Source organism: Thermobia domestica, chromosome 1 (assembly GCF_964235325.1).
Source record: "Thermobia domestica chromosome 1, izTheDome1.hap1.1, whole genome shotgun sequence".
In the NCBI taxonomy this organism is placed as follows: domain Eukaryota; kingdom Metazoa; phylum Arthropoda; class Insecta; order Zygentoma; family Lepismatidae; genus Thermobia; species Thermobia domestica.
Window position 1 is genome coordinate 114,277,677 of NC_137454.1, and position 26,147 is coordinate 114,303,823.

The following is a 26,147-nucleotide window of genomic DNA, read 5'->3' on the forward strand; positions in this document are numbered from 1 at the left end:
CTATGCCTTGAAAGCCTGAAGAAATGTATTGTAGCGTTCTCATACTTATATTTACATAGAGTGAATATGCTGCTTCCATATATAACTGAAAAACAAGATCCTCTTATTCATATCCCTTCTAAGAAGAATCTCTTGCTTATTATTGTAATTAGATTGTATTAGATTACTGAGTGCTGGAATGTATGTTTGAAGACTAGGTCTAGTATTTCACTTAAGAATACAGAGACCTTCGTACTTTTAATAGGAACGAAAGCGATAGAGAATATACTTCAAGGAGCGTATTGTCGTAATTTTTTCACCACGAACTATTAATCATAATATGTTTTTATACACTAGAATATTTTCTATAAATCAATTATATACTGTATGCGTGAACCTTCTGCAATCTGGAAATTGAATACAATTATAAAAGGAACTATTCTAAAGAGTTGTTATATTAGCTTTGACCTAATCAGGTGCTAATGGTATTTCCCTTGAATCCTTCAATTACTATCATGCCATTATTATTATTATTATTATTATTATTATTATTATTATTATTATTATTATTATTATTATTATTATTATTATTATTATTATTATTATTACTATATCTAACCAAGATAAAAATAAAATTAATTTACGTATGATGCATGGATTAAATTTTACTTAGTAATCAATTCTGAACATCTTACTTAGGATCAGACCATCAATAAACTACAAATTTAAGAAATAGAAATATCCATCTTTTAGTTAAATAAATGTCCTTACTGTTTCCTTATATGATCAAATTTTTAACTGAATTCTAACGTCTAAAACTGTTATTTTGAAGATATCAGATTAAGTTCAGATAAGTAACAAATTATAACAATTATTAAAATAAATTTTCCTCTTCTCCATAAATATTTTCCATCACTGTCACGTAATGTGCTCAAATTTTGTATCAGATATATTTTCTGTAAATATATTGTCCGCAAACTGAATTTTAAGAGCTGGAAGGAACTAACAGGAAAATTATTAATAAGTAACATCACAAGCAGAATTTTGCTCAGTCAAAGTTTATTTATTTTAAGATCACATATTTTACATACATTGAAAGAAATATAACAATTTTATATAATTATATCTCTTCATGTAATTAGAAATATATTCACAATAAGAATAAATTAAGTTGTATCTTTTACACATACACTCTTGTCAGTCTCACAATATATTTATATGAGAAACTATATTATATGTATATTCCAAACATATATTATATGTATATTTGGTAGACTAAAATATAATTATAGACTCACAATTATAGATTATCAAATTATTTTCAAAAGATATTTCTCTGATTTTGTTCGTAAATGTTCTTTAGAGTAAAGATCTAAAAATAAACGAAGATCTGCAATTCAACAGTAACCTTAAACAATAGGTTATATGAGAATAATTTATCTTCGTGTCATTCAAATATTCTACATTTATACATAGATGAATAATTCATGGTTTGAGAAATATTATTGATAAAATTATATCTATGAGAAATTCCTGTTTAACTGCATTACAAATTTTATAATGCTAAAACAGGCTCTGAACACATAAAGGGTAAAACAATAGACTTGTGTATGAGAAAGTCAAGCGAAGTATTTGGTAGACTAAAATTTTAAAACAAGAATGAGGAGGAAGATGTTGTAACCAAGGTATATCGAGAAATTTAGAAGCACTTTCTGTGAACGATAGACGGTCCGGATTCATCGTATTCGTGTTTTGAAATCCACATTTGTTGGAACGTTGATAGTGAAGATAAGATAGAACCACCAATCCAAACAGAATATTTTCTCTCAGGTGGAGCGATAATTTTAATCTTCATGGCGGCTGGGGCTAACGCTGTTATTTCCTTCTGCATCCTATCCGCGATACCTGGATACATTGTAGTACCTCCAGACAAAACAGTATTTGCGTACAAGTCTTTACGAATGTCCACATCGCATTTCATAATTGAATTATAAGTAGTATCATGCACTCCACAAGATTCCATACCTAGGAAAGCTGGTTGAAACAATGCCTCTGGGCAACGGAAGCGTTCATTTCCGATTGTGATAACTTGGCCATCGGGTAACTCATATGACCTTTCGAGAGCACTAGACGCTGCAGCAGTGGCCATCTCTTCTTCGAAATCCAATGCCACATAACACATCTTCTCTTTGATGTCTCGAACTATCTCCCTCTCAGCAGTTGTGGTGAAGCTGTATCCTCGTTCTGTTAAAATCTTCATCAGATAATCGGTGAGGTCTCGCCCAGCTAGATCCAGTCGAAGAATAGCATGCGGTAGTGCGTAACCTAAAATTAACAGCAAAAATATAAGATTCTGGCCACTCCATTCTTGAATAAACTAAATTCTGTATGTCTCTACTTTAAGAGAGAATGATAATCCTCATGCTTGAGACTGATTCTAACGGTATATACTCAAATTTTATGAAATGATTAGCATTTAACGAAAAAGAAAATGTCCAAAGATGAGACATGTTGATAGATCTTAATGTGTAACTTCAGAAAAAATGCAGATTTTTTATGTACCTAAAAATTTATGAAGTTCGAGAATCATACAACTTATTGATATGAAACTGATATTAAAATATACCTTCATTAAACTTTACATTATGATACTAGTAAGATTACAATACATAATATGGTTAATGAAATATGGACTAAAATTTTCATTCACTGACTTTTAAATTTTAATTTATGTTCAATTAAAATATTGCTAAAAAAAAGTAATACATATGTATATTAGTTGATACTTCACATCAAGTTCAACCTGAATAACATGCTTATACAGGGACGCCTGCAGGATTTCCCAAGGAAAAAGAGGCAAAAGACCGACACAGCAACCGAGCACATTTTGATGCACGCATGTTATTTTATTTATTTATTTATTTAACAATCACCAGATACAGCTCAGAGGCCAACCCAGAGATGTAAAATCCAGCATATCAACGCATTTCGAATGCAATTCCCAAGGAAGAAGGAAGAAGTGTGCAAATTGATTTCTTAAAGCATAAGCCGAAATGGGAATTAGAATTGGAGTTACTAAGCTTGGTGACGTAAAATTCGGTAGGTGCAATTTATAATCTCAGAACTTCAAACACTTTGTGAAATTTTCACAATTCAAATCATAAGTAATGAGAAGTGGACAAATTTTACTATTTTGAACTATTGACAATAAACTACAGTATTTTATGAATGAATGGGGACTCTTTTCCAAAATATGTCACTCACTTTCACAATTCAATATGAAGGACACAAAGGAATTGGGCAAAGGGAGGAAAGACCACAATTGTTACTCGCAGCAATACGCAAGATTATTTGCTAGTGTACATGTGACAGATAATGAAAATCTATAAAAGTGTATTATTGAGTTGTTCACTTTTGTCATTTCTCATCTAAAAATTAATGTTGATGGGTAGAATTCAATTTTAATTATAATGACACATTTTTCTTAACTTAGTTGGTTTCCATGTTGTAGCTATTCGTATGTTAATAATGCTAAATTATAATAAAATTACTTGATGATGTTCAAACACAGGATCTTTCTTACTTTCCAGCGACGATAGAAGAAAAGAAAGTCTGGTTATCGTGAGGAAAAATGGAATTTTAGATTTCAATGCGTTTAGACGTTTCCTTGTCTCTATATGACGGAAAGATGGGTTTCGGATATCTGTCAATATGTTAGTTCATTCATTCCTAGTCGTGAGGCCATAGAGTTCAACGGTCAATGTTTTTCCTACTCTCCCAATATACAGGTAGTGTACTAAAGGGTGAAAATTATAAGTTGCGTATTTCTCGAAAACGGCTCTAACGATTTTATAAATATTTCATAAACCAATTTTTTATTAGTAACCCTATAAGACGGTGTAAGTTATTTTTTTTCTGGGAGAAGACCAGAAGGGATTGTTTACTCTCAGGGATGAGCGATTTTCTCAAGAATGATTCATATGATTTTGTTCATTGTTTTAATAAATAATTATTTCATTAATAACCCTACATTATAGCATACGTCAATTTCTAATGAAAGAATACATAAGGGATAGTTTACTCCTGAGAGTAAGTTTTTCAGAAGGTACCTGTTATAATTTTCTTCAAACTTCATAAATATACGCTTAGATAATATTAAGCATCATGGCGTAATTTAAGTTAAGAAATGAAAGCAAGAAAGTTTAGTAAGGTAGACTATAGTATTTTGTCTTTACAGTATTAAACTCGATAAGCGTTCCTTATATTGCTTGCAAAAAAATATCACAACTTACCTTCATATATTGGCACTGTATGAGATACACCATCACCGGAGTCAAGGACAATTCCTGTCGTTCTACCTGAGGCGTAAAGGGAGAGAACTGCCTGAATGGCCACATACATCGCTGGGGTATTAAAACTCTCGAACATAATCTGCAACACAAAATAAACATTATGTATTATTTACTACTGGTTAGTTAAGGAAAAGAATCATTATTATTATTATTAGCATCAATATGAAATAAAATGTCTATCATTAAATTAATTTTCTATAATTATATGAAAGTAAAATTTCGGAAGAAACTTAGGGGAAATTTTTCTCTTAAGATATATATTCTGTACAAGCAGATAATATTATAAAGCTTCTATAGAAATCAATGTTAGGAACATTGTTAAGTGAGAACAAAACATTGAATTCAAAGATCTGGTAGAACGAAGATAAGTCTATTTTTGGATCAAAAAATCCAATATATTTCAATCAAAAATTTTCTTATACGCCTTATATCTGGAGAACAATATATAGTGTTGACAAACCCAAACTATCACTTAACTCAAATTATCACTCAGTTAGATTATTCCGCAAGAAAACGAAAACTCGATTTAGGGGCTGTTCAAACATTTTGTGGTCCCTTATCCAAAAGTGCATCAAAAGAGCCAATATATTTCAATTAAAAATTTTCTTGTTGTTATAGAGTATTATGGGAACGTTATATATATATATATATTGTGCAGTTGGATTCATGTTACAACAGATTGTAATTTTAAGATGAGAGTACGAAATTATTCGCCAGTGTATTTAGATTATGTCCAAGTTATTAAGTTAATGTCCAAGTAAAACATTATTACGAGTTTATGGTAATTACATGCAACTGATTACATTATCTAGCCAGTGCAACTAGCTGCATCTTTGATTAGTCCAATTTTACCTTTCATCTTATATACAGTATTTGTTCTTTATTGCATGATGAAAATGAATCTATCTTCGTCTTACCATTTCTTTCAATTAAATGTTTTATTACTCTATTGACATTTCTCAAACATCTGATTTATTCTGGGAATTTTATATCGTACTTGTTTCAGAATATGTCTTGTTAAGGGAATTTGCTAGTTTTAATTTGTCTTCTAGAAAATATGATCATCTTCACCTTTAACAAAGTGGTGTGTAAATTTCTGAACATAATTATTGCTTGCAAAGAGTTGGTTAATATTCTGCCAAGTATGTCTACCCCTAAATAGTCCTTTAAATACCCTTCTGAATTTGAATGTTTGTTTATGAACATAATATCATGAGAAAGACTAGAACAATCACAAATATAGTTCTATTAACTTTTATAGTTAAAATTATATATCTTTTCAATTTATTTTTGTGAAAGTCATGTTTAAAGAAGCTTAGTTATGTTCCATCAAGGCTTCCTTTTATAGCTTCATGCTATTTTGATATTATTTGTTATGTACGTTAAAGAAGTAACAGATTGAAGAGCACAGGTTATGTCACAAGCTAACATTAGAAGTGATTCCTAGATAGAATCAAAATTAATGACAAGAAAGAAAGAAAAATAAATTATCCCCTTAACATCTCTCTTTACAATATTGTATCGGTGTTCGTAATTTACTAAACAGGTGCATAATGTTTAAAACAGAAAATTCTATAATGATAAGTAAACACATTATTTGCACAGGAAACCACTTCGAATGCAGCTATCACCTAGCTAGCTTTCGTGATGGTGACAAACAGCATGGTAATTAGCTTCCTTAACATGTGCTCAATCAATCAAATCGACCTATAGGCTTTAGTTTCTTTCACAAATATAAATGAACATTATATACAGTATATAATTAGCATGTTGAATTATCACTAAAGTTTATCAAAATAGTTCCTGAATACCGATAGTAACATAGTTTACCTTTGTATTTTGGATTTCCTTTCGTAAGCATTTGATAATAATAGCAGGTTCATACACTAAAAATAACTGGTTATTATATCTAAGTATATTTCATATAGATGTAGTGTTTACAAACTCATAACCCTAGAATTTTTTAAAAACTATGCAACAGTGATATTTTCAGAATATTTCCTTTGGGGAAGACTTTGAATAAAGGGGATGACTGCCAAAATATTGGTAATTCAGGTTCAGCCCGATCGGAGAAATGTTCCAGTGGAGAATTTCGTAGCTCCGAGAATTCAACTTCCCCCAGAGCATCGTCTGAAACCATCACTGTATGCAATATTGTGAAAATTGTTCTTGAACTATTCAGAAAGCTAATACGAACAATAATCGTATTAGTTTCATTTTGTTTCGCAATATCCAACCTACCTGTGTCATTTTTTCCCTGTTTGCTTTAGGATTTAAGGGTGCTTCCGTTAGGAGAACTGGATGTTCCTCAGGGGCTATTCTTAATTCGTTGTAGAAGGTATGATGCCATATTTTCTCCATATCATCCCAGTTGGTGACAATGCCATGTTCGATTGGGTATTTCACCGTCAAGATTCCTCGCTTTGATTGTGCTTCATCACCTACGTAACTGTCCTTCTGACCCATACCTACCATTATACCCTAAATTCAAAAGAAAGAAAAATTATGTTAATACCTTAACTAGAAAGTATTAAATCAAAGTGCATATTGCAACATTTCTATCATCGTTGACGTTGTGTCGAAGCCATCATTACGTAATTTTGGACATGTCTACTTTAGTGACGAGTGTATTCAATAACTACAAAAGCCCTCTCCTCCTTAACTGTACGGAGTCCCGGGTTCGATTTCCAGTGAGAAAGCAACGAAATTTCAATGTGTTGCGGTGCTTGGGATTAAAAGTTAAGCTGTAAGTTCACATCTCATATAGCCTTAGCGCTGAAAGGAATGCTAAATTTGAGTCTAACCCATCAATCTATAATCGAAAACTAATTATTAAATTTCGCTATCGTCCTCAATAAACCCGTATCAATCAATAAAAATGTTTAAATTATATATAAATTGTACACAGCTACAGCCCACCTAAAATGACTCGATGTCTGGGACATTTAAAAAAAACTGTAATTTATAAGTTAAGGCAATATTACATTGGAAACTATTTACAATAATTTTTCTAGAAAAAATCATCTCTAAATATCTAGATAATATCTTTTGGATTTGATGATCTTTCACTAAGTCACTATTCCTTCAACTTTATTTCTAAATTCTTCCACCGATCAAGATATTATTCTGTAATATAGGTATATGTTAGAATTCTATGATATCTTTAAATTAAATTCTTCCACAATAGTATTTCGCAATTTGGTGACTTGAACTAGCATTGAAGCATGTAAATATAATATTAATATATCGTACTTAATAAAATAGCATAAGATCTTTTTTTTTTTTTTTTTTTTTTTTTTACAAAAAAGGAACATAACGTAATTATTACTTTTAATTTTAACGAAGAAAATATAACACTACTGCATAAAAATAAATGAATTTGAAAAAGTGGCAGTAATGATTTACCCACTTAAAATCACTCCACACTTCAATGGTATAGGTTATGAATTTCGGTTTTCCTATCTTACTTCACAAGTGAATATCATAGATGTAATACAAGATTTTTTTAAAAAATCTGTTTTATGAATTCTAAATTGTTTTAATTTCATACAAGTATATTTTTAAAAGAAAACCTGACCACCCACTTTTCTTCAAAAATTCCTCTACACGTACTCACAGGCGGAATTAAACTAATCTGAATCTAATTAATCTGAATTTGGCTGTTTAATATCTTTCTTTCATGACAAATAACATTAGAATATTCTACAAGTAGAAGTTTCATAAAAGATAAAGAATATAAAATTGTTTTTTTTAAACATGATTATACATATACAAAAACCATTTCCCAATCTATTTCAGAAGGGAATTCACAAAAGTACATTCAAAGAAAAGGATATGTGGAATGTGCATAGAATACAAAAGAACATATATTTTGCTAACCTGGTATCTAGGTCGCCCAACGATTGAAGGGAAGACAGCTCGTGGTGCATCGTCTCCTGCAAATCCAGCCTTACACATTCCGGAGCCATTGTCAACAACCAATGCGGCTACGTCTTCATCGCACATGATGGAAAAGGGAAGGTTATTGAATCCTGAAACAAAACACAATGTGTTACATGTTTGTCCTTGCATGCCTTGTATTTTCTGTTTGGGAACTACTTCTCAATAAGCAATTATAATGTATTATTGTGTTCTCATGTTCCTTAAGTACAACATAAGTTATCAGTGAAAGGTAATATTTTTTGTGCAATATTGAAAAGAATGTGTATTGATAAAAATATTAGAAATTTTAACTGTGCCTTTGGTATGAAACTAGAATTGAGATATTACTTGTTCCCGTTTCTAAGGTCTCCAAATAAAAAGGACAAGCTTCAGTTTTATATAGTTCTTATTCTCAACTTACTTCTATCTTGTGTTTCCGTCATTAGCTATTACTATTATTTGGAAACTTTTGGATATGATATATTTTTTTTAAAAAAAAAGTTTCAGTATATAAATACAAGTATTATACTTTTGAATATTTTTGTGTTCTATGTTTTTGATATCAGCATATGCAACATTTTTGTATTGGTTATTTTTCTTGCAGTTCCATACCAATCAATTATATAAAGCTTGTGAGAATTATGGGAGACTTCCACGAATATTTATAATGCGGTTTCAGCACAGAAATTTCCCCAAAATATTTTTATTCTGTTCAAGAAAAATATAAGCCATTATACCTTTTTTAATCTATTGATGCTCTCCACGCTGGTCTGGTAGATAATACATACGTCTTTTGGAGAGTATTAAACGCATTACAGTGGTTCGGATTCCTTCTTAAACTGTAGGTCTACGTCTCATATAGCCACGGTGCTGAAAAATGACGCTAAATATCAACAAACAAACAAATCTAATCCATTGATGCACCATAGATTATAGAAATGTAGTCTATGGAGGGATTATAAGTACTGCCCCAGTATTTGTTTAATATTGCTAACATAAATTAGAAAGAAGTCTCATCCATGACGACGTGCATGAGACCTGGAAACCCCTAAATACAATATAAGATTCTCTCCCACCCACATGAGCCACCCGATGATAAGCATTTCAGACACAAGATCTTCTTTAAGAAACTTCAAAGTATACTAAATTCCAAGAGTTTTTGTTTAACATGTCACTTTCCGTATTTTCTACCAATTATCTTCAGGAAAATGTAACGTGAGACCGTGTGTAGAAAAGACAAGCTTTTGCTTTGACTGATACGAAACGATGGTCCATCAGAACTAAGGAAATTTGCTTTGTATTTAATGTCAATGCAACTGATATTCTTCTGTGATAATATCCACGTCGAATATCACTAACAGTTCAGAAAGTAAAAAGTTCCAAAGATCTGAAAGGAATATCGATATTATTTTCTTTTTTTAAATTATTTACTCATTTCTATGTGTCAGCCTTCTGCAAAAGATTTATAAGTACTAAAAAATTGCAGGTTTTGCTACGGGAGGCATTTTCTTAGGGAGATATATGGGTAAATGGAACTTTGCATTTTTCACTACTATACTATTGACTAAAGGTATATACCTCTCAAATTCATGGAGGGCAATTGTGTTGCCAACGAGAGAAGTAACTTTATAAATTCGAGACGAGACGAGACGATAAATTTCATGAGGCTCGCGGACAACACTAGTTCATCCAAGTCGTAGATCTCAAACACTGTTTTAGTATTAGTAAACGAAAGTGATATAAATTTACTACCCCTTCCGATTTCAATGTTGATTCCTATAGAGCGAAAAGAAAAAAGTAGAAGGCGACAACTGATTGTTTGATATGGATTGAAAATGAAAATATAATGAAATCTTTCAGTTTAACGTTTGACAACTATGCCCTTTAGGCTAAGGTAGACAGACGATTTAGGCATGTGAATGATGATGGAAGAATCGATGGAATGAGAATGTTTGAGGAAACTGTAGTACCTCGAGGAAACCCAAAGACACGATGTTCTTCATCACAAACTTACTTAACCGGGGATCGAACCGAGGACCCCACGTACCAGAGAGAAGTGCTCCACCACTGAGCCACCGTGTCCCAGTTGATATAGATTGAAAATGGTATCAATAAATTTAATTTCGACCCTTACTGGCAGTAGTAAAAACCCAGTACAAATTCCCCTTTCAATAATAATCTCTAGACTTAATTGTAAGAGAGAGAGATTAAAAATATATGAATGACAAGTTCCATCTCTGACATTAGCCCTGTATTGAAAGCGGAAATTACAGATCTGTTATGTTCGATTATAGTATTAAATTTCGGTAGTTAATAGTTCTACCTTAATTTCAGAATGAGAAACGAAATTCACTTGTTATTTAACTCAATTATGAAAGACCACCAAAATTTAAGCTACATTTATTGAAATTTCATTATAGTAGTTTAATTTTGAAATAATTCTTAATTATCTTTAAAAAGTTGAATCTGTTCATAACTTTTTTTTTTTTTTTTTTTTTTTGGTAGAAGTTAAATAGGATATCAAAACATTAAAGGAGGCATTCGTCCTCTGGAATCCCTGTGCGCCTTTGTTGAATATTAGAAACTACTCATGTAGCTAAACAACCCCACATAACTAACGTATAAATTCCGGGTGAACCGGTATATTTTAGTATTATTATTTTTATCATATTATTATTCAAATGATATTAAATTTCAAGTTTAACGTCCCATAGTTGATGCCCTTTAGTCTAAAGGAGACGGGTGAATGAAAATGAATGATCGTAACAGAGTTAATGGAATTAAAAGATAGGAGAAAAGGGAGAATCTCAACTAAACCACCTGAGTTCGATTCCCTGTGGGAGCTCATGTGGTTCGGATTCCACGTTAATCAGTAGGTCGACATCTCATATAGCCCGCTGCTGAAAGAGACGCTAAACTAAAATCAACTCAACTCAAGTAAACCAATGCATATTACGTTGTAGCCCACAAACTTACATGGCCTAAAATCGAACCTGGGACCCATTTCACCTGAGGGGATTGAGGCGTTTCTTTATTATATCCCTTTATTATTATTATTATTATTATTATTATTATTATTATTATTATTATTATTATTATTATTATTATTATTATTATTATTATTATTATTATTATTATATGACCTGTCTCAATCTATGGAACTTTTTTTCTTAATTTAACGCTTATTAGCACACCCTGCAAACAGCTATACATAGACTGATGATATAAACGTTAATTAATGAACAACAAACACTTCCTGTTAGTTCTTCTTTATATTACACTGCGATTATTAAAACGCACAAAGAACATTTGCACTCCATTATAAAATCACACACACACACATACGGAACACTGACGAAGAAATCACACACCTGCTGAAAGAAAATCAGAGCACCAACTACGATGCAAGATCAGGGGATGGGATGTCTATATATCCAGCATCGGATATACTCCATTTCTTTCGCGGCAGGCGAGCTTAATTGGCGTGACATTCCACGAAACTCAATTCACACGATTATCCAACAAAGCCAGCCGAGCTTTTAACGCTGGATAAACTCCATAATAAGGAAAAGTTGCTTCTTGCACATACACACAGTCGCATTCCTTTTGTGTTTTTAACCAAAATAAGGTCGAGTTTTTCAATTACTTCTTACAATAACTTCCATCCTTCATAACCGCTGGAAGTTCATCTCGTGTGTAGAGTCCTATGATGGTCAGAATTTTCCTTTTTGCTCGGTCAGAAATTTCACAAGAGTCGTAGAATTCTATATAATTTATTTTATTTTCCTTTCTTTTCTTTTCCCCCTTTTTTTATATACAGCAATGTATTACCGGTATCTAAAGAAGTAAACAGAGAATAATGTAACAGGCACTCTACTAAACCGGCGTAAATTAAGTTGGTAAAACATAAAATTTTATTGCTACAGGCTGACGGAAGAAATTTTTACCTAATTTTCTAATTTTTGTATACAGCAATTACCGTAGAATATTAGGTACGATTTCTTCTTTTAGTTTGTAGCTATAAAACTTTATTGTTTACCAATGCCATTTCCCCCAAGACCTGCCAATGCAATTAAGGCTGTGAGCAATTGCATAGTCATATAATTTTATTCAAGGAAAGAATCTGGTATTTTCCATTCCCAAACGACAATTAGTTAATGAATTGTTAATATTACTAACCCTGAATCTATATAATAAATTGTTGTTCATTGAGGGACTGAATCCACCCTTTTTCCTTCACCACTGATTGTAAAACTTTCGTCGACAGAATTATTTTTACTATAACGTAGAGTGCGTTAAATATTAATTGAATAAATTATTGCTTCAATTTAAAAAGCTTTTAAAAAATAAGTTTTATCCTGAACAAAATGTGAACAATTTTATAGAAAATTACTTTTATTCAAAACGTATCCAGCCAATAGAACATTTTCCTTTAACAATTTCTTCTGGCAAAAACCATGAAACAATCCTCAATCTACAGATCATTTTCTGGTAATTGTGTTATTTTCCTCTGGCGTCCATTACCATATAGTACAAGTCCTTACCGCCGCCACTGATTTAGATCCAGTTATAGTTGCGAAATCGGTGTTACAACATATCACCGAACATGACCAAGGAATGTGTGTAACTATAAATATGTGTGAATGGTGATATCATCACATAGCGGAAAGCAACACAGTGATTTGTTATATTATGCATTAGTTTGAGTTTGATTCATGAAACTAGATTATTCAACGACTTATACCCATTGACGCTATCTTCTTGCATAGAGAATTTCCCAAAAATTCGTACTTCTTTGAACAATAACCAAGTCTAGATTATGCACAACATATATATATTTTTAGTAATTTTTATAGTTATTGCAGTGTGTTTCGTGAAATGTTGAAATATTCTAGTATATTTTATTTTTTTTAAAAAAATCCAATATTTCTGGTTTTTTCAGTAATGTTTATGACAATAAATTAACTTCAATAACAAACACTTACTAACAATTCAACCAAATTTTATATGAAAAAAGACATTATGTGCGTTGGAACAACATTCTATGCGTTGGATGGAAACACTATTGCATTTGCCATACTCTCCGGACATTGCACCGTCCAATTGTCACTTCTTCCATTCCTTGAACAATCACCTTAGAGGATGCCAGTTCAGATCCCCTAGTAGAGGTGCAAAATGCACTTGACACCTTCTTCACTTCACCGCCCACCAAGTTCTGCCGCGATGGAATCCATGTACCTTCCAGAACGTTGGCAGAAGGTATCCCCATCTATGCTAAGTACTATTTGTGATCTTCCAGGTACGTCTTAGGTGACATATCGATGATCAAAGGTGGGGGTGAAAAAGTGACAGAACTTTGTTGGTTAAATTTATAAGTTCATTGTGTTCAGGAAAAGGATTGTAGCATAGAAGCCAGTCGACCAACTCCTTAACATCGGTATTATCACGAGCTTTCCTTGAGTGTTTAAGTTCTGCGTATTCCTCACCCGATTTGTATTTTACATCACAAAAGTTTTCGAGGCTGTGGCTAATTCCAGTTGTGGCTGGGATACTCAAAATCCATTTAGTCACAACACGGTCTGACACTGCTACCGTGACACATAGCTCCAATATTCTTAACTGACCGCATGAGGCATTGTTTTATAGTCAAGTCGGTCCACAAACCACTCCAGAATTTATGAGTTCTTCTGATAGTAAAATACCCATTCTCACAGTACGTGTTTCCCTACTCATCTGTGAACTTTTTTACTTTTGAGAGCACACATTTCCCGATGGTACAAGTGGCATGACTGCATAATTTAAATGTCCTGCATCGTCCGAAGCATGCCATTAATACACTGTAGATGTAATGCCCAGTTTCCACTTCTTTCAGCATTATAAATGCTCCAAGAGTTGAACATGACGAAAATGCTGAATCCATAAGTAGGCTGGGTTTGCTTATCCTTCTGTACTGAATGTAGAAACTGGACGAATCTCTCTTTCAGCGTCATCAAGTGAGCTCCATGCCGACTCTGAGTAGTTCGCCTTGAAGTTTGGTGATCGCTGAGTCCAAGTCCGAGTCCAACAGCGTGAACTGGTTTTGCTCTTGAGAGGTGTGAATGGATAATGATAATGTCAGCAAATGAGCCCACACTGCTCTTCAATACATGGTTAGTAAAAACACGAAAGTTGAAATTTGAATATATCAGTGAGACAGGTGCATTTATCTTTTTAGACAGACGAAATAACTACCCATTTTCAAATTTTTGTACTAACATTTTCAAAATCAATAAATAATTATATGTTATAAAATTGTTGTTCCTTTCCATAGATTGCTACTGGTTCACAGCTTTGTAGTGTAAAGCTTGCTGCCGCCATTTTCCAAGATATTCGCCGAAGCTTCACTCGGATTTCTAAGGACTTTTAGCATGTTAATTGGACCACTATTCCACACACCTGTGTAGACTTCTATCTCTCTCTTACGATTTTCTTGCGTTTTGTGTGCGAAATAACGAAAAACGTAGTTTTACGTCATCGTCGGCAGCCATTTTTCAATATGACGGCTGAAACTCCACTCGGATTTCCCGGGACTTTTAGTATGTTGCTTGGACGACTATTTCACACATTTCTACCAATTTTTATCTCTTTATGAATTTTTTCCACCATTTTGTCTAATTTGCCTACACTATAAGCTGATGTGGCCATATTATTGAACACGAACAAAATTTTCTTGGACCCAGGGGCATAAAATACCTAAATACGTGTCAGTGTATAATCATTCTTTACTATACTGATAGCTAACAAACTCGAGCAACTCACATGAAATAATAATAAATTAACATAGAAGTTACCAATATCTTTCAATTGTTTTCGGAAAATGATAATTAACCAACGTGAGTAGGAAACGCGCCTAAGTTCTTACACATATTGGTTGAAGAAACTCCAATGGCTAGCGAGTTGGAGTCTTCCAGTATCTGCGATGTTGGACTCGAGCGTTAAGACAAGCTTATTTCCCATCCGTGTAAGTGCCAGTTACCGAATCCCACAGTCAGACTCCGGGATGGCAGAGTTCAACCCACATTGGGAAGCCTTGAAAACCAGCCTATCACTTAGAAGTACCGCGAATATATCGAGGAGCCAATGATACGTCTCTAGTAACCATTTGGGATCGAGCAAGAGAAACCATTACTTGCGTAATTGTTTTTCTACACACTAGGATCTGAATATCCTTTTATCCAGAGGCTTCCTGCTATTTCTGGGATTAGTAAGCACGATTATCTTCCTCTCCTTCAGTATCAAGAAATATGGAACTTCTAATTACGGTAGAAGTAAGTCACATGTTACTCGATCATTCACAATTGATGTATCAATCACCAATGATTGATGTACTGAAGCAGTCAGTGCCATTTGGTAGTCCGCCGAAGCTTCTTCCTTCATAGGCTTGTTTAATCAACACGTGACTGACTACCTCTATTTACGTGTTGAGGTACCATGTACACGTTAAAGCTCAGCTTCCTCTTGGACCCAATGGCATATGGTGGCTGCCATTTGAGAGAGGAGTCGTAACCACTGTTCTCTCCTGGTAGCAACGACAATTTTTAAATTCTCACAAGTAGACCTCACCACTTCGCCGTTGCGTTAGCAAAAGGAAACAACTACTGCCCTAATATAGGGTTGAATATAAGATATTGACAAAAATTTTAGCTGCTAATGAGCACTAGAAATATGGGGAAAACGAAATAGAAACATGAATGTGGGAAAGCCAAGTACAATATAATTTGATAGTTGCAAGACCGATATTTTTTCGAAATAGATGGAGGAACAATAGTTATGACTTCAACTATGTAAATCGAGTTAGGAGGGATGTTTTTGTGGCATTCCAGATCATAGCCGCCATCTTGAAATCCACCATATTGGATCCACGTCAACTTTTTCAAATGGAAAGAGGGCCATGTGAGGTATCGAACAACAATGATTTTTTCCACCCAATCTCATACACTAATTAGTTTATCCATATCTAGAGCGGTTCACAACTTACAGTTCTTTGAATGTTGAAAAATTCGTTGTTTGTATAAATAGCAGATAACAGATAACTACAGTGACAATGGACATACCTCCAGAGATAGCATTCTTACTGGACAAAATTACGGCAATGTAAGAAATGCAAGTCCTCAGCATTCATAAAATGGTCAAAACAGAATTATGCAGAGCACCATGAGCACCTAATAAAAAATGAAGCGTCACAAATATCGCAAAAGTTAATGCCGGGAATATTGAAAGCGTGCTTCTTTGACACTTCGAACCATTCGATCGGCTCACCAATATATACTGATTTACAAAATGCTTATTGAATCATTCCCGCGAAGCCAGGAGACTGAAATTGATTGTACACAAGGGAATGCAGAGTGACAATAGTATCTGTGGCATGCAGTTTTGTTCTCCAGGAAAAGAACGGAATAGTGCCTGTAACATTGCAGACTGGATTTATTAGGTTAGTGCAGAGACTTGGCAATACATCGGCATCAACATCTGGTAAAATAGGATTACATGAATTGCGAGAATGGTATGTGAATTGCTATTGGCCGAAGGGAGCAGGGATTCACTTATGCTGGATAGCTGAGAATTATTTAATAATGAAGAGATGCGAAGTATAATAGCTCCACCTGGGAAATCAGTGAAAGTGCGACAAATTCCAAAAGGTACCACCGGCATATTTGAACCTTTGATTGTATTTTTTTTAGACAATACAAAACATAGGCGTACCATTTGTGATTGTGCAATAAAGGACGAACATTTCCATTCAAAACTGCATGCCAGAGATACTATTGTCACTCTGCATTCCCTTGTGTACAATCAATTTCAGTCTCCTCGGGAATGATTCAATAAGCATTTTGTAAATCAGTATATATTGGTGAGCCGATCGAATGGTTCGAAGTGTCGAAGAAGCACGCTTTCAATATTCCCGGCATTAACTTTTGCGATATTTGTGACGCTTCATTTTTTATTAGGTGCTCATGGTGCTCTGCATAATTCTGTTTTGACCATTTTATGAATGCTGAGGACTTGCATTTCTTGCATTGCTGTAATTTTGTCCAGTAAGAATGCTATCTCTGGAGCTATGCCCATTGTCACTGCAGTTATCTGTTATCTGCTACAAACATCGAATTTTTCAACATTCAAAGAACTGTAAGTTGTAAACCGTTCTAGATATGGATAAACTAATTAGTGTATGAGATTGGGTGGAAAAAATCATCGTTGTTTGATACCTCACATGGCCCTCTTTCCATTTGAAAAAGTTGACGTGGATCCAATATGGCGGATTTCAAGATGGCGTCCATGATCTGGAATGCAATAAAAACATCCCTCCTAACTCGGTTTACACAGTTGAAGTCATAACTATTGTTCCTCCATCTATTTCGAAAAAATATCGGTCTTGCAACTATCAAATTATATTGTATTTGGCTTTACCAAATTTCATGTTTCTATTTCGATTTCCCATATTTCTAGTGCTCATTAGCAGCTAAAATTTTTGTCAATATCTTATATTCAACCCTACTCTAGGATAGTAGTTGTTTCCTTTTGCTAACGCAACGGCGAAGTGGTGAGGTCTACTTGTCAGCCACTATTGTTTACGATAGAGGTACTCCGTACATTACCGCACCGAATGAGTGAAGTAGGCCGGACTATCTACCCAGTTGATGTCATTTAGAAGTTAATATCCCCTCCGGTAGGAACACTGAAAAGGGACAGTAAACTGTAATCAATTAACTTTAATATTATACGAATTTTCATTTATTAGCTATCTTCTTTGACTGACCTGTTCAGTACAGAAAATTACGTTCATTATCTTAACAAATATTACAATAGAATAATAAATTACTACCACAATATGTTTTATTGCAAAAGGATAAATACCTTATTACCGTTTTACTTGACCAAATTGAATTGACACTTATAACACCAGCATCCTGCAACTTCATAGTCAACTTAACTCTTCATAGTCTTACAACTACATCACTCAATTTTGCTGTGCATGGTCCCGGGTTTGATCCTTATACGGTTTAGATTCAAACTCTGATGTTTTGCATAATTCGAATCCTACTTTAAACATACGGTAATCCATTTCTTTTACTAATTTATAAGGTTGTATACGTACGGCATCCTGATTTTCTTCTTGCACCTAGCGATATGAATAGTTTTAAATTGACGTATGTTTTCGTGTTTGTAATGAAGCAAAGTTTTGCTACTTTTCGACATAATTATGGATAAAACATAGACTATACACAATGCAAATACATAAAATTTAAAACTCATCATTCAGCGCATACAGAGTGGTCCAAAAATAGGTATATAGTCCCGTACTGATCGGCTCATGGCATTTTATATCATTTATTTATTGTTATCCACACAGCTATTGACTTAGTTTTTTCCTTATCTGTTCTTAATTTATTTTCACTTATACCTTAAGCTTGAAACAAGCCAAAGCAATAATAAATTCATTATCTTAATAAATTACAATGTCATACATGCTGGTCTGTATACCTACTTTTGGGCCACCCTGTACTATGATTAAGCACTGCCATATTTATTATGCTTTTCGTTCGGCATTACTTCACTTAGCATTGCAATCTACGAGATAGAAATTTGTATGTATTTAATCTGTGGAAAACCAATATGGAAAATTACGCTGTTAAAGTCCTCCTCCATCTTTCCGCCTGTATAAGCCTATGACCATCCAAGAACAATCGCTCCAACAACGTTACTGTAACTTAGTAACGGAACGAATTTTAAGTAGAGAAAATGTCAAAATTGACATCAACATTCGAGTCGAGACCTATATTTTCGATATTTGGCATGATCTCGTCTCGGTCTCATATCAAGAGTGTCTATCTCGAGCAAATTTCAATACCTTATGCTCGGTCTCGTCTCGATTTATAAACATTTATCTCGGTCTCGCTACGTCAAAAGTTCGTTACTGTTTGCTAGTTCGTAATGCACCTACACACTGTAACCGGAGAAACAGTTACTTTCTACGACGTTGTAAATATGAACTTTTGTCCTATCCGCCATATTTACTCGATCTGGCACCTTCTGATTTCTACCTCTTTCCAAATTTGAATCGTTTACAGGGAATAAATACATTTCTATGATGATGGTGAAGCCATTACTAAATTGAGTATAGATTCGCCGTTATTTCTAAAGATTTCTACAAAAGCATTAGAAGGATAAGGAAGAAGAATTGGTAGACTAATTTCAGATCCCTACATCCAGATCATACGTAAGAAACTTTTGGGTCTTCCGTCATATAATCAGCCATAAAAATCAGATTCGTCAAATGGTGCTTATTATATTCTTGAAGAACCAGTCTTTAGAAAGCAAACGGAAGACAAGCTACTCAGCTAAGAGATTGAACCCAAGACTTCTCTGCTAATCACTAGGGGGCTATCTCAATGATCTCTGACCTGGATCGTTGGTATGAAAAAACAATTAATTTTTATCTACTGATGGTTACAGCCCTATAATTATTACGCTAAATGAGTTTATAGTTTACTGGAAACAACATTCACTACAGGAGGAAGAGTATATATATCTCAACAAAGTATCTTTCATTCTTGTTTGTTTTATGTGGCCATTTGTAACGCTTTTACAAATGTTGGCTCTTTGAAATTAGTGTTCACTGTTTATAAAATGTTAAGAAAGTAAAATAATTCTCTAAGAAAACAAATTAAGGATCCGTAACTAAATCTTGCGGTAAAGGCTATATAATAAATATGTTCTTTTATGTTGTTCTAAAGAATTGGTGAGATTTTTAGATTCCCCTTTCTTGTCTTATGTTCAACAACAATAGCAAGAGTGGAAATTGGTTCATTTAATTTCTTTTCCAGGAATTGGACATTCCAGGAATAAAAATCTCTGTAATGTTTCGAGTAAACAAGCTCACTGACATACACAGAAACAGTCAAGCCAGGACAGTAATAATCGGCGGTTGAATTACCGCAGCCTCTGGGCGAAGGGACCCCACACACATTGTTTGAAGTTTATGTTACTTAGTACCAAGCGCGCCGACGAAGTGGGTGCTCTGGAGCCAGGCCCGTAGCCACCGCAAAAACTTAGAGGGGTCCGGCTCAAGTTAGGGGGGCCCGATCCAACCATATGATAGTTCATCACCATATTATAGTTCTTTTGCAAGCCTACTGTAAAGCTTTTAGGGGCCAGCAAAAATTTAGGGGGGATCCGGCTTCCCTAGACCCCCTTCCTGGATACGGGCCTGTCTGAAGCCCCAGCACCCACACAAACAATCTTGTGGGTGCTGCGCGACCATAAGATTTTTAAGTCTGATAGAAACAAAATGAAATAAGTATTTCTCACTTTCCATTATCAAAAAATAATAAGCAATTTAAAACATTGAGATGGAAGTTAAAATTTCTAACCTCTAAAACATAATTGTTTGTTTCAAATGTGTCAGTGTAAAGGCAACCAAGCAACACATTTTCCCCCTTCCTTGCATGTCTCTGGCCTGGTCAAAAAATAGACGCACAATAAAGAAATGAAACTACATTGTGAATAGAATCGAGGACAGTCCTTTATGACAGAATTCATAAAAGATTTTGACTAAAAGGAAATCAATCAAAAACTATTGAGATTCTCCTGAAAACACATAACATGACCCGCCATTGATATGAACTCACATACATTTTGGAAACTCGGCGCCGTTGCTCACTACTGAATACCTAACTCCGTTATTCATTTTGTCTATATGAGATTTATACATTATAAAATTTCAGAGTAGTAGCAACCTCGTGTTAATCCCCTGCCTCTACCCCATTGTAAAATGCAAGTAATGTTCAGAAAGTAAAAGTCATTTAAATACTAAAAATGATTAAAATAGTTCGTATAGTAGAATATGTAGTACAGTGAGCTCCAGACAGACAACTTAGCCTGGGCTAGCAAAAGGAGCCACTGAAACGACTGCAAAACCGATCATTAATGCAGGGCTGGATTAACCTATCTGGTGGCCCAGAGCTAGAAAAAAATATGTGGCCCCTGCTAACTTCATCTAATGTATTGTTGTGAAAGTACAGTAGGGAATTTGAGGGGGTATGTTTCATATTTTTGGTCATATTTTATTTTATGATGATGATTGTATCTTCATGATTCTTTTCAGATAGCCAGTTAGATTTTGATCAAAGTGCAGGGCCCTGTCCACCTGAGGTCCGGGGCTATAGCCCTCTAAGCCCCCCCTTAATCCGACTCTGTCAATATGTATATTTCATTGTGATAATTATCAAAATATTATATGTAATGTGTCTTTGTTAAAGTCAAAGGCTCTAGTAGGGAGGCCTGTTTTGTTTTAATGGTGTTATTATTTCATGATTCCTATAGAAACAGAGGCCCAGCCATTGCTGCAGCTAGTGATGAGCAAATGCAAGACCAAGACCAAGACCCGGGTGGTCTTGGTCTTGGTCTTGGTCTTGCACATGCGGTCTTGGTCTTGGTCTTGCACTGGAACCCTCGGTCTTGGTCTTGGTCTTGGTCTTGCACACCCAGTCTTGGTCTTGCTTGCAAGAGTCTTGCAAGTTTTGCTTTTAAGAAATCTATGATTTTCATAAGTAAATTTTACTCTGGATATAAGGGATAATAAATCCTACATTGCGTCAATAGTGAGGGAAATACAATGTATGTTTCTAAATGTAATATATTTTACCTTCGTGTAAGTGTGATGATACTGTACAACATAGGCGATTACCTTTACTTATTTTTTTTTTTTTCAATGGGTGATCACGCTTCACTACTTATAAGATAAATCACAACATTTCGTAATATTTTTATGTTTTAACAGATCCAATACTCCACTGGTTCCCAAACTGTGGAGGCTACCCCTGACAGTGAGACGCATCAGATTACTGAAATACCATAAATTGCAAAATTATTTTTACACTCTAAAGGCGTCAGATTTTTTTTCTTTCCAACCACGATTAGCTCATCTTTGTATTAAACAAACTCCCAATTAAATATTGAAATTTTGTTTTACTGATTCTAATATGTACTGTATGGGGCAGAAACAAGGACATTACGCAAAAACGATGAAACAATTAGACTTTCGAAATGTGGGCATGGAGAAAAAAGGAGAGAATCAGCTGGGTTGAACGGAAAACGAATGCGAAGGTTTTAGAAATAGTAGCAGTAAGGGAGAAAAGAAGAATTTTAGATGTAATTAAGAGGAGGACATTGGCTGAGGAGGAACTGTATTATGAGGGATGTACTAGAGGGAGGGAGCGAAGGAGATTGTAGTTGAAGAAAGATATTAAGACAGAAAAGTGTTACGTTAAGACGAAGAGACTAGCTGAGGACCAGTCATCGAAGCTTCTCAGCTGCAGCAAGTGACCTGCCAATAATGGCAGAATAGCTATTATTATGACGATGATGATATGTTTTGCAATATTGACCAAAAAGAGAGAAAAAATTAAAATAATAATAATTAAACCTCTTAATATTTTAGAATATGAAATTAAATTAAATTTGTGAGTTTTACGTCCCACGATTATGCCAGCTAGGCTAAAGGAGACGGTGATGATGAAAAATGAATAAAATGGTGGATTGAAGAAAGTGGGAGGAAACGGGAGAACCCCGAGGAAACCCACGCACACGGTGTTTGTCCAGCACAAAGTTCACTTGGCGGAGGCTGGGATCGAACGCGGGACCCCAAACACCAGAGCTGAACGCTCTACCACTGAGCCACCGCGGCCCCAATATTTTAGAATAATTTGAGTGAAAACTGAAAAGGACTCAACTGTCTATGTCTTTTGTGTAAACTCAATTTATATAAATTCTTTTGACCTACATTAGAAATACATAATAACGGCATCAAATTTCAAGTTATTTGAAATAAGTACGAAATCACTCTCAGTTGTGAATATAGATTATTTATTGTTGTATAATGTTATATCGTTGAATCCTAGATATGCCGTATACCTAAGGGAGCTATAAGTTATATTGATAAACAATTATTCAACGTATAAGCATCCACCTATGAAATCAAACTTGCGGTCACATGCGCTAAGTTTTTGTCAATGTCATGAAAATGTTATTTCAATATTAATAATGCTTGAACCTCAGAGCCAAGGCCATACCCATGTAGTCGGCACCTATGGTGTACGGAATTGCCGATGTTCAATACTACGTTTCTTTAGTTTTGGAAGAAGAAAACCACTAATATGTTTTGAAATGAAATGAAATATTCTCTTTAACGTCCAACGATTATTACACTGAGGCTAAGGAAAACAGTGATGATGAGAAATGGTGGAATGAAGAAAGTACGAGGAAACGGGAAAACCCACGCACAGGGTGTTTGTTCACCAAAGAAGCTCACATACCGCAAGCTGCGATCGAACCAGGGCCCCATGTACCAGAGGTGATCGCTCTGCCACTGAGCTACCGTGTCCATAACATGCTCTAGTTTATTTTTGCTTATCCACTTCTTATGGACACAACTATTCTTCGTATGGTTTCCCAAAATCAAATCATGAGCCGTCATGAATGATCAAATGATGACCAAAGTCAATCAGACACTGAAGTTATTTACACTTGTAACAATTCATAGAATTATGCTCTCGGTCGTCTCGTGAACAACCGATTCAAAAAACGACATACTGTAGCTATATGTTACAGGAGCAGATCGACTCACATGAATTGCATAAACTACTGGGAACACATTTACTCCGGCGGTATTTTTACTGGAGCCAAGAAGTTCACGTGAAAGATGTAATGATTTTCCCCTTCCTTTTTACATTCTATAAAAAATCAAGTAGTACCGTACTTGTGCAAGACTCTTGCGCAAGAGTCTTGGTCTTGGTCTTGGTCTTGCAGGTATGGTCTTGGTCTTGGTCTTGGTCTTGCACCCCTTGGTCTTGGTCTTGGTCTTGCATCGGGATTCCTGGTCTTGGTATTGGTCTTGGTCTTGGTCTTGCATGCAAGACTCTTGCAAAAACTGCAAGACCAAGACTCTTGCGCTCATCACTAGCTGCAGCAAATGGCTCAGAGGAGAGAACGCCCCAGATAACTATATATATATATATATATATATATATATATATATATATATATATATATATATATATATATATATATATATATAGAGAGAGAGAGAGAGAGAGAGAGAGAGAGAGAGAGAGAGAGAGAGAGATCAATTCAAGAGAGCGATCTCGTTGTTATTCTGGCAAGAATATCAAGCTTCAATATTACATCTTCAAAATAACTCGCTGATTTAGATAGGATCCCACAAATAGTATCCTACACCTGCCAAACTCACTGATTGGGGGACACTAAATACCCTCTTGCACCAGGACTCCGAAGGAGATTTGTTACGGTAACGTTGCCAGGTCGGAAAGCCCAAATATCTGTAGACCTTCCTAAAATGTCTGTAAAAATTTGTATATTTGTTAATCCATAGCAGTCCTTCTTGGTTTCGCTGAGTTTCAACAGGTCTGTATTGATTCGCCAAATTAGAGTGTTTTGTATTCAGTTTCTTACAAATTCTGAACAGGATCCAGGTTCCAAATTATAGATTCTGAACAGATTTCTACCATGCTGTCACTGAAAACCATATTGAGTTTATCGAGCAAACTGGAATGAACAAACCTAAATGTAGAATCCTTCTCAACAAAGGACCTCAAAGGGTTAAAAAAAATCGCAAAAGGTTGCATAAATATATGTAATGACTATTTGTATTTACATCGACTTTCTGCTACTGCTTCAAAACAGTAGGCCTATTTAACAGATGCTGCTGAAACAATAAATTGAAATCAATTTTTCTTACAGCATTCAGAGACAACACAAATCTCAATAAAATACCCAATAATCGGTACTTTTATAAATCACATACTTCAGGTTTATATGGCTGTTTGTTATACACGATAAAACGAAAATAGAAAAGAATTCAGAAAATCTGTAGATTACACAAAAAAATTCTTATTTTCCGTACTGCTTTGAAAAATCTGTAGACCTGGTAATGACATACAGCAACGAGTCAAGCTATAACTGCTGAGGGTTGAAAGTATTAATTTTTCTTCTCTTATTCTTGTTGTTAAGAATAAGAAATCTTAAATGTTTATTGAATATCTGCATGACCTAGGGTTCTAAACCCATTCATTTAGGCAGAAAAGCGGTTTCTTTTTCTTTGAAATGAACAAGGACATTAATATCTGGATTGAACTGGTTTCTTCTTCAAGTCTATTTCAATATTTTTTACTTTGTGGGAGCTCGGATCCCAAGTTAAGCTGTAGGTTTACGTTTCATATAGCCTCGCTGCTGAAAGGGACGATAAACTAAAAGTCAAAGCAAATCAAATTCACTTACAAAAATTAAAATATAAAACACAAACTTTTTTTTAGCTTACGAAAGAGAATTTTTAAACATCTAGAGGGCTTTGAATTGTTTGCTGTCAAATAACATTTAAGTGTAATAATAATAATAATAATAATAATAATAATAATAATAATAATAATAATAATAATAATAATAATAATAATAATAATAATAATAATAATAATAATAATAATAAAGGTTGACATTAAGAATAATATTTTAATGGTTAGTTATACACTCGTTTTTTATAATATGTAAGTTCAGTTCTTTCATTGAGGAAAACGGTACGCAACTACCAGAAGCAGTCGGCAAGAGGAGTAACTTCACCTGAAGTCATGCTATGGCTTGCAAGGGAAATAGGTAATGGAAAGAAGCCTATCTTAGGCATTGTCAGAGATTATGGGGCACCACTTCAAACCCTGGCGTAGTACTATTAACGACCGATTGAAGAAGAACGTGTCGGTAACAATCCACAACCTTCCCTCGGTGTTGGCTACTTGATAAACAGAGTGGTGTTCTCTGATACACAAGAGAAAACTCTTGAAGATTATT

General features: G+C 34.4%; 1 protein-coding gene across 1 annotated transcript; it reads right to left on the bottom strand.

The window, feature by feature from the left end:
* Window positions 1–1,031: 1,031 nt before the first annotated feature.
* On the bottom strand, window positions 1,032–11,712 carry LOC145688147 (actin-5C-like). The gene is made up of 5 exons (XM_081761962.1): window positions 11,624–11,712; window positions 8,211–8,362; window positions 6,573–6,812; window positions 4,272–4,410; window positions 1,032–2,304 (listed from the first exon to the last, which is right to left on the bottom strand). The coding sequence occupies exons 2-5, from the start codon at window positions 8,334–8,336 to the stop codon at window positions 1,679–1,681; spliced, it is 1,131 nt and encodes a 376-aa protein (XP_081618088.1). The 5' UTR covers window positions 8,337–8,362; window positions 11,624–11,712; the 3' UTR covers window positions 1,032–1,678.
* Between the last annotated feature and the right edge of the window lie 14,435 nt (window positions 11,713–26,147).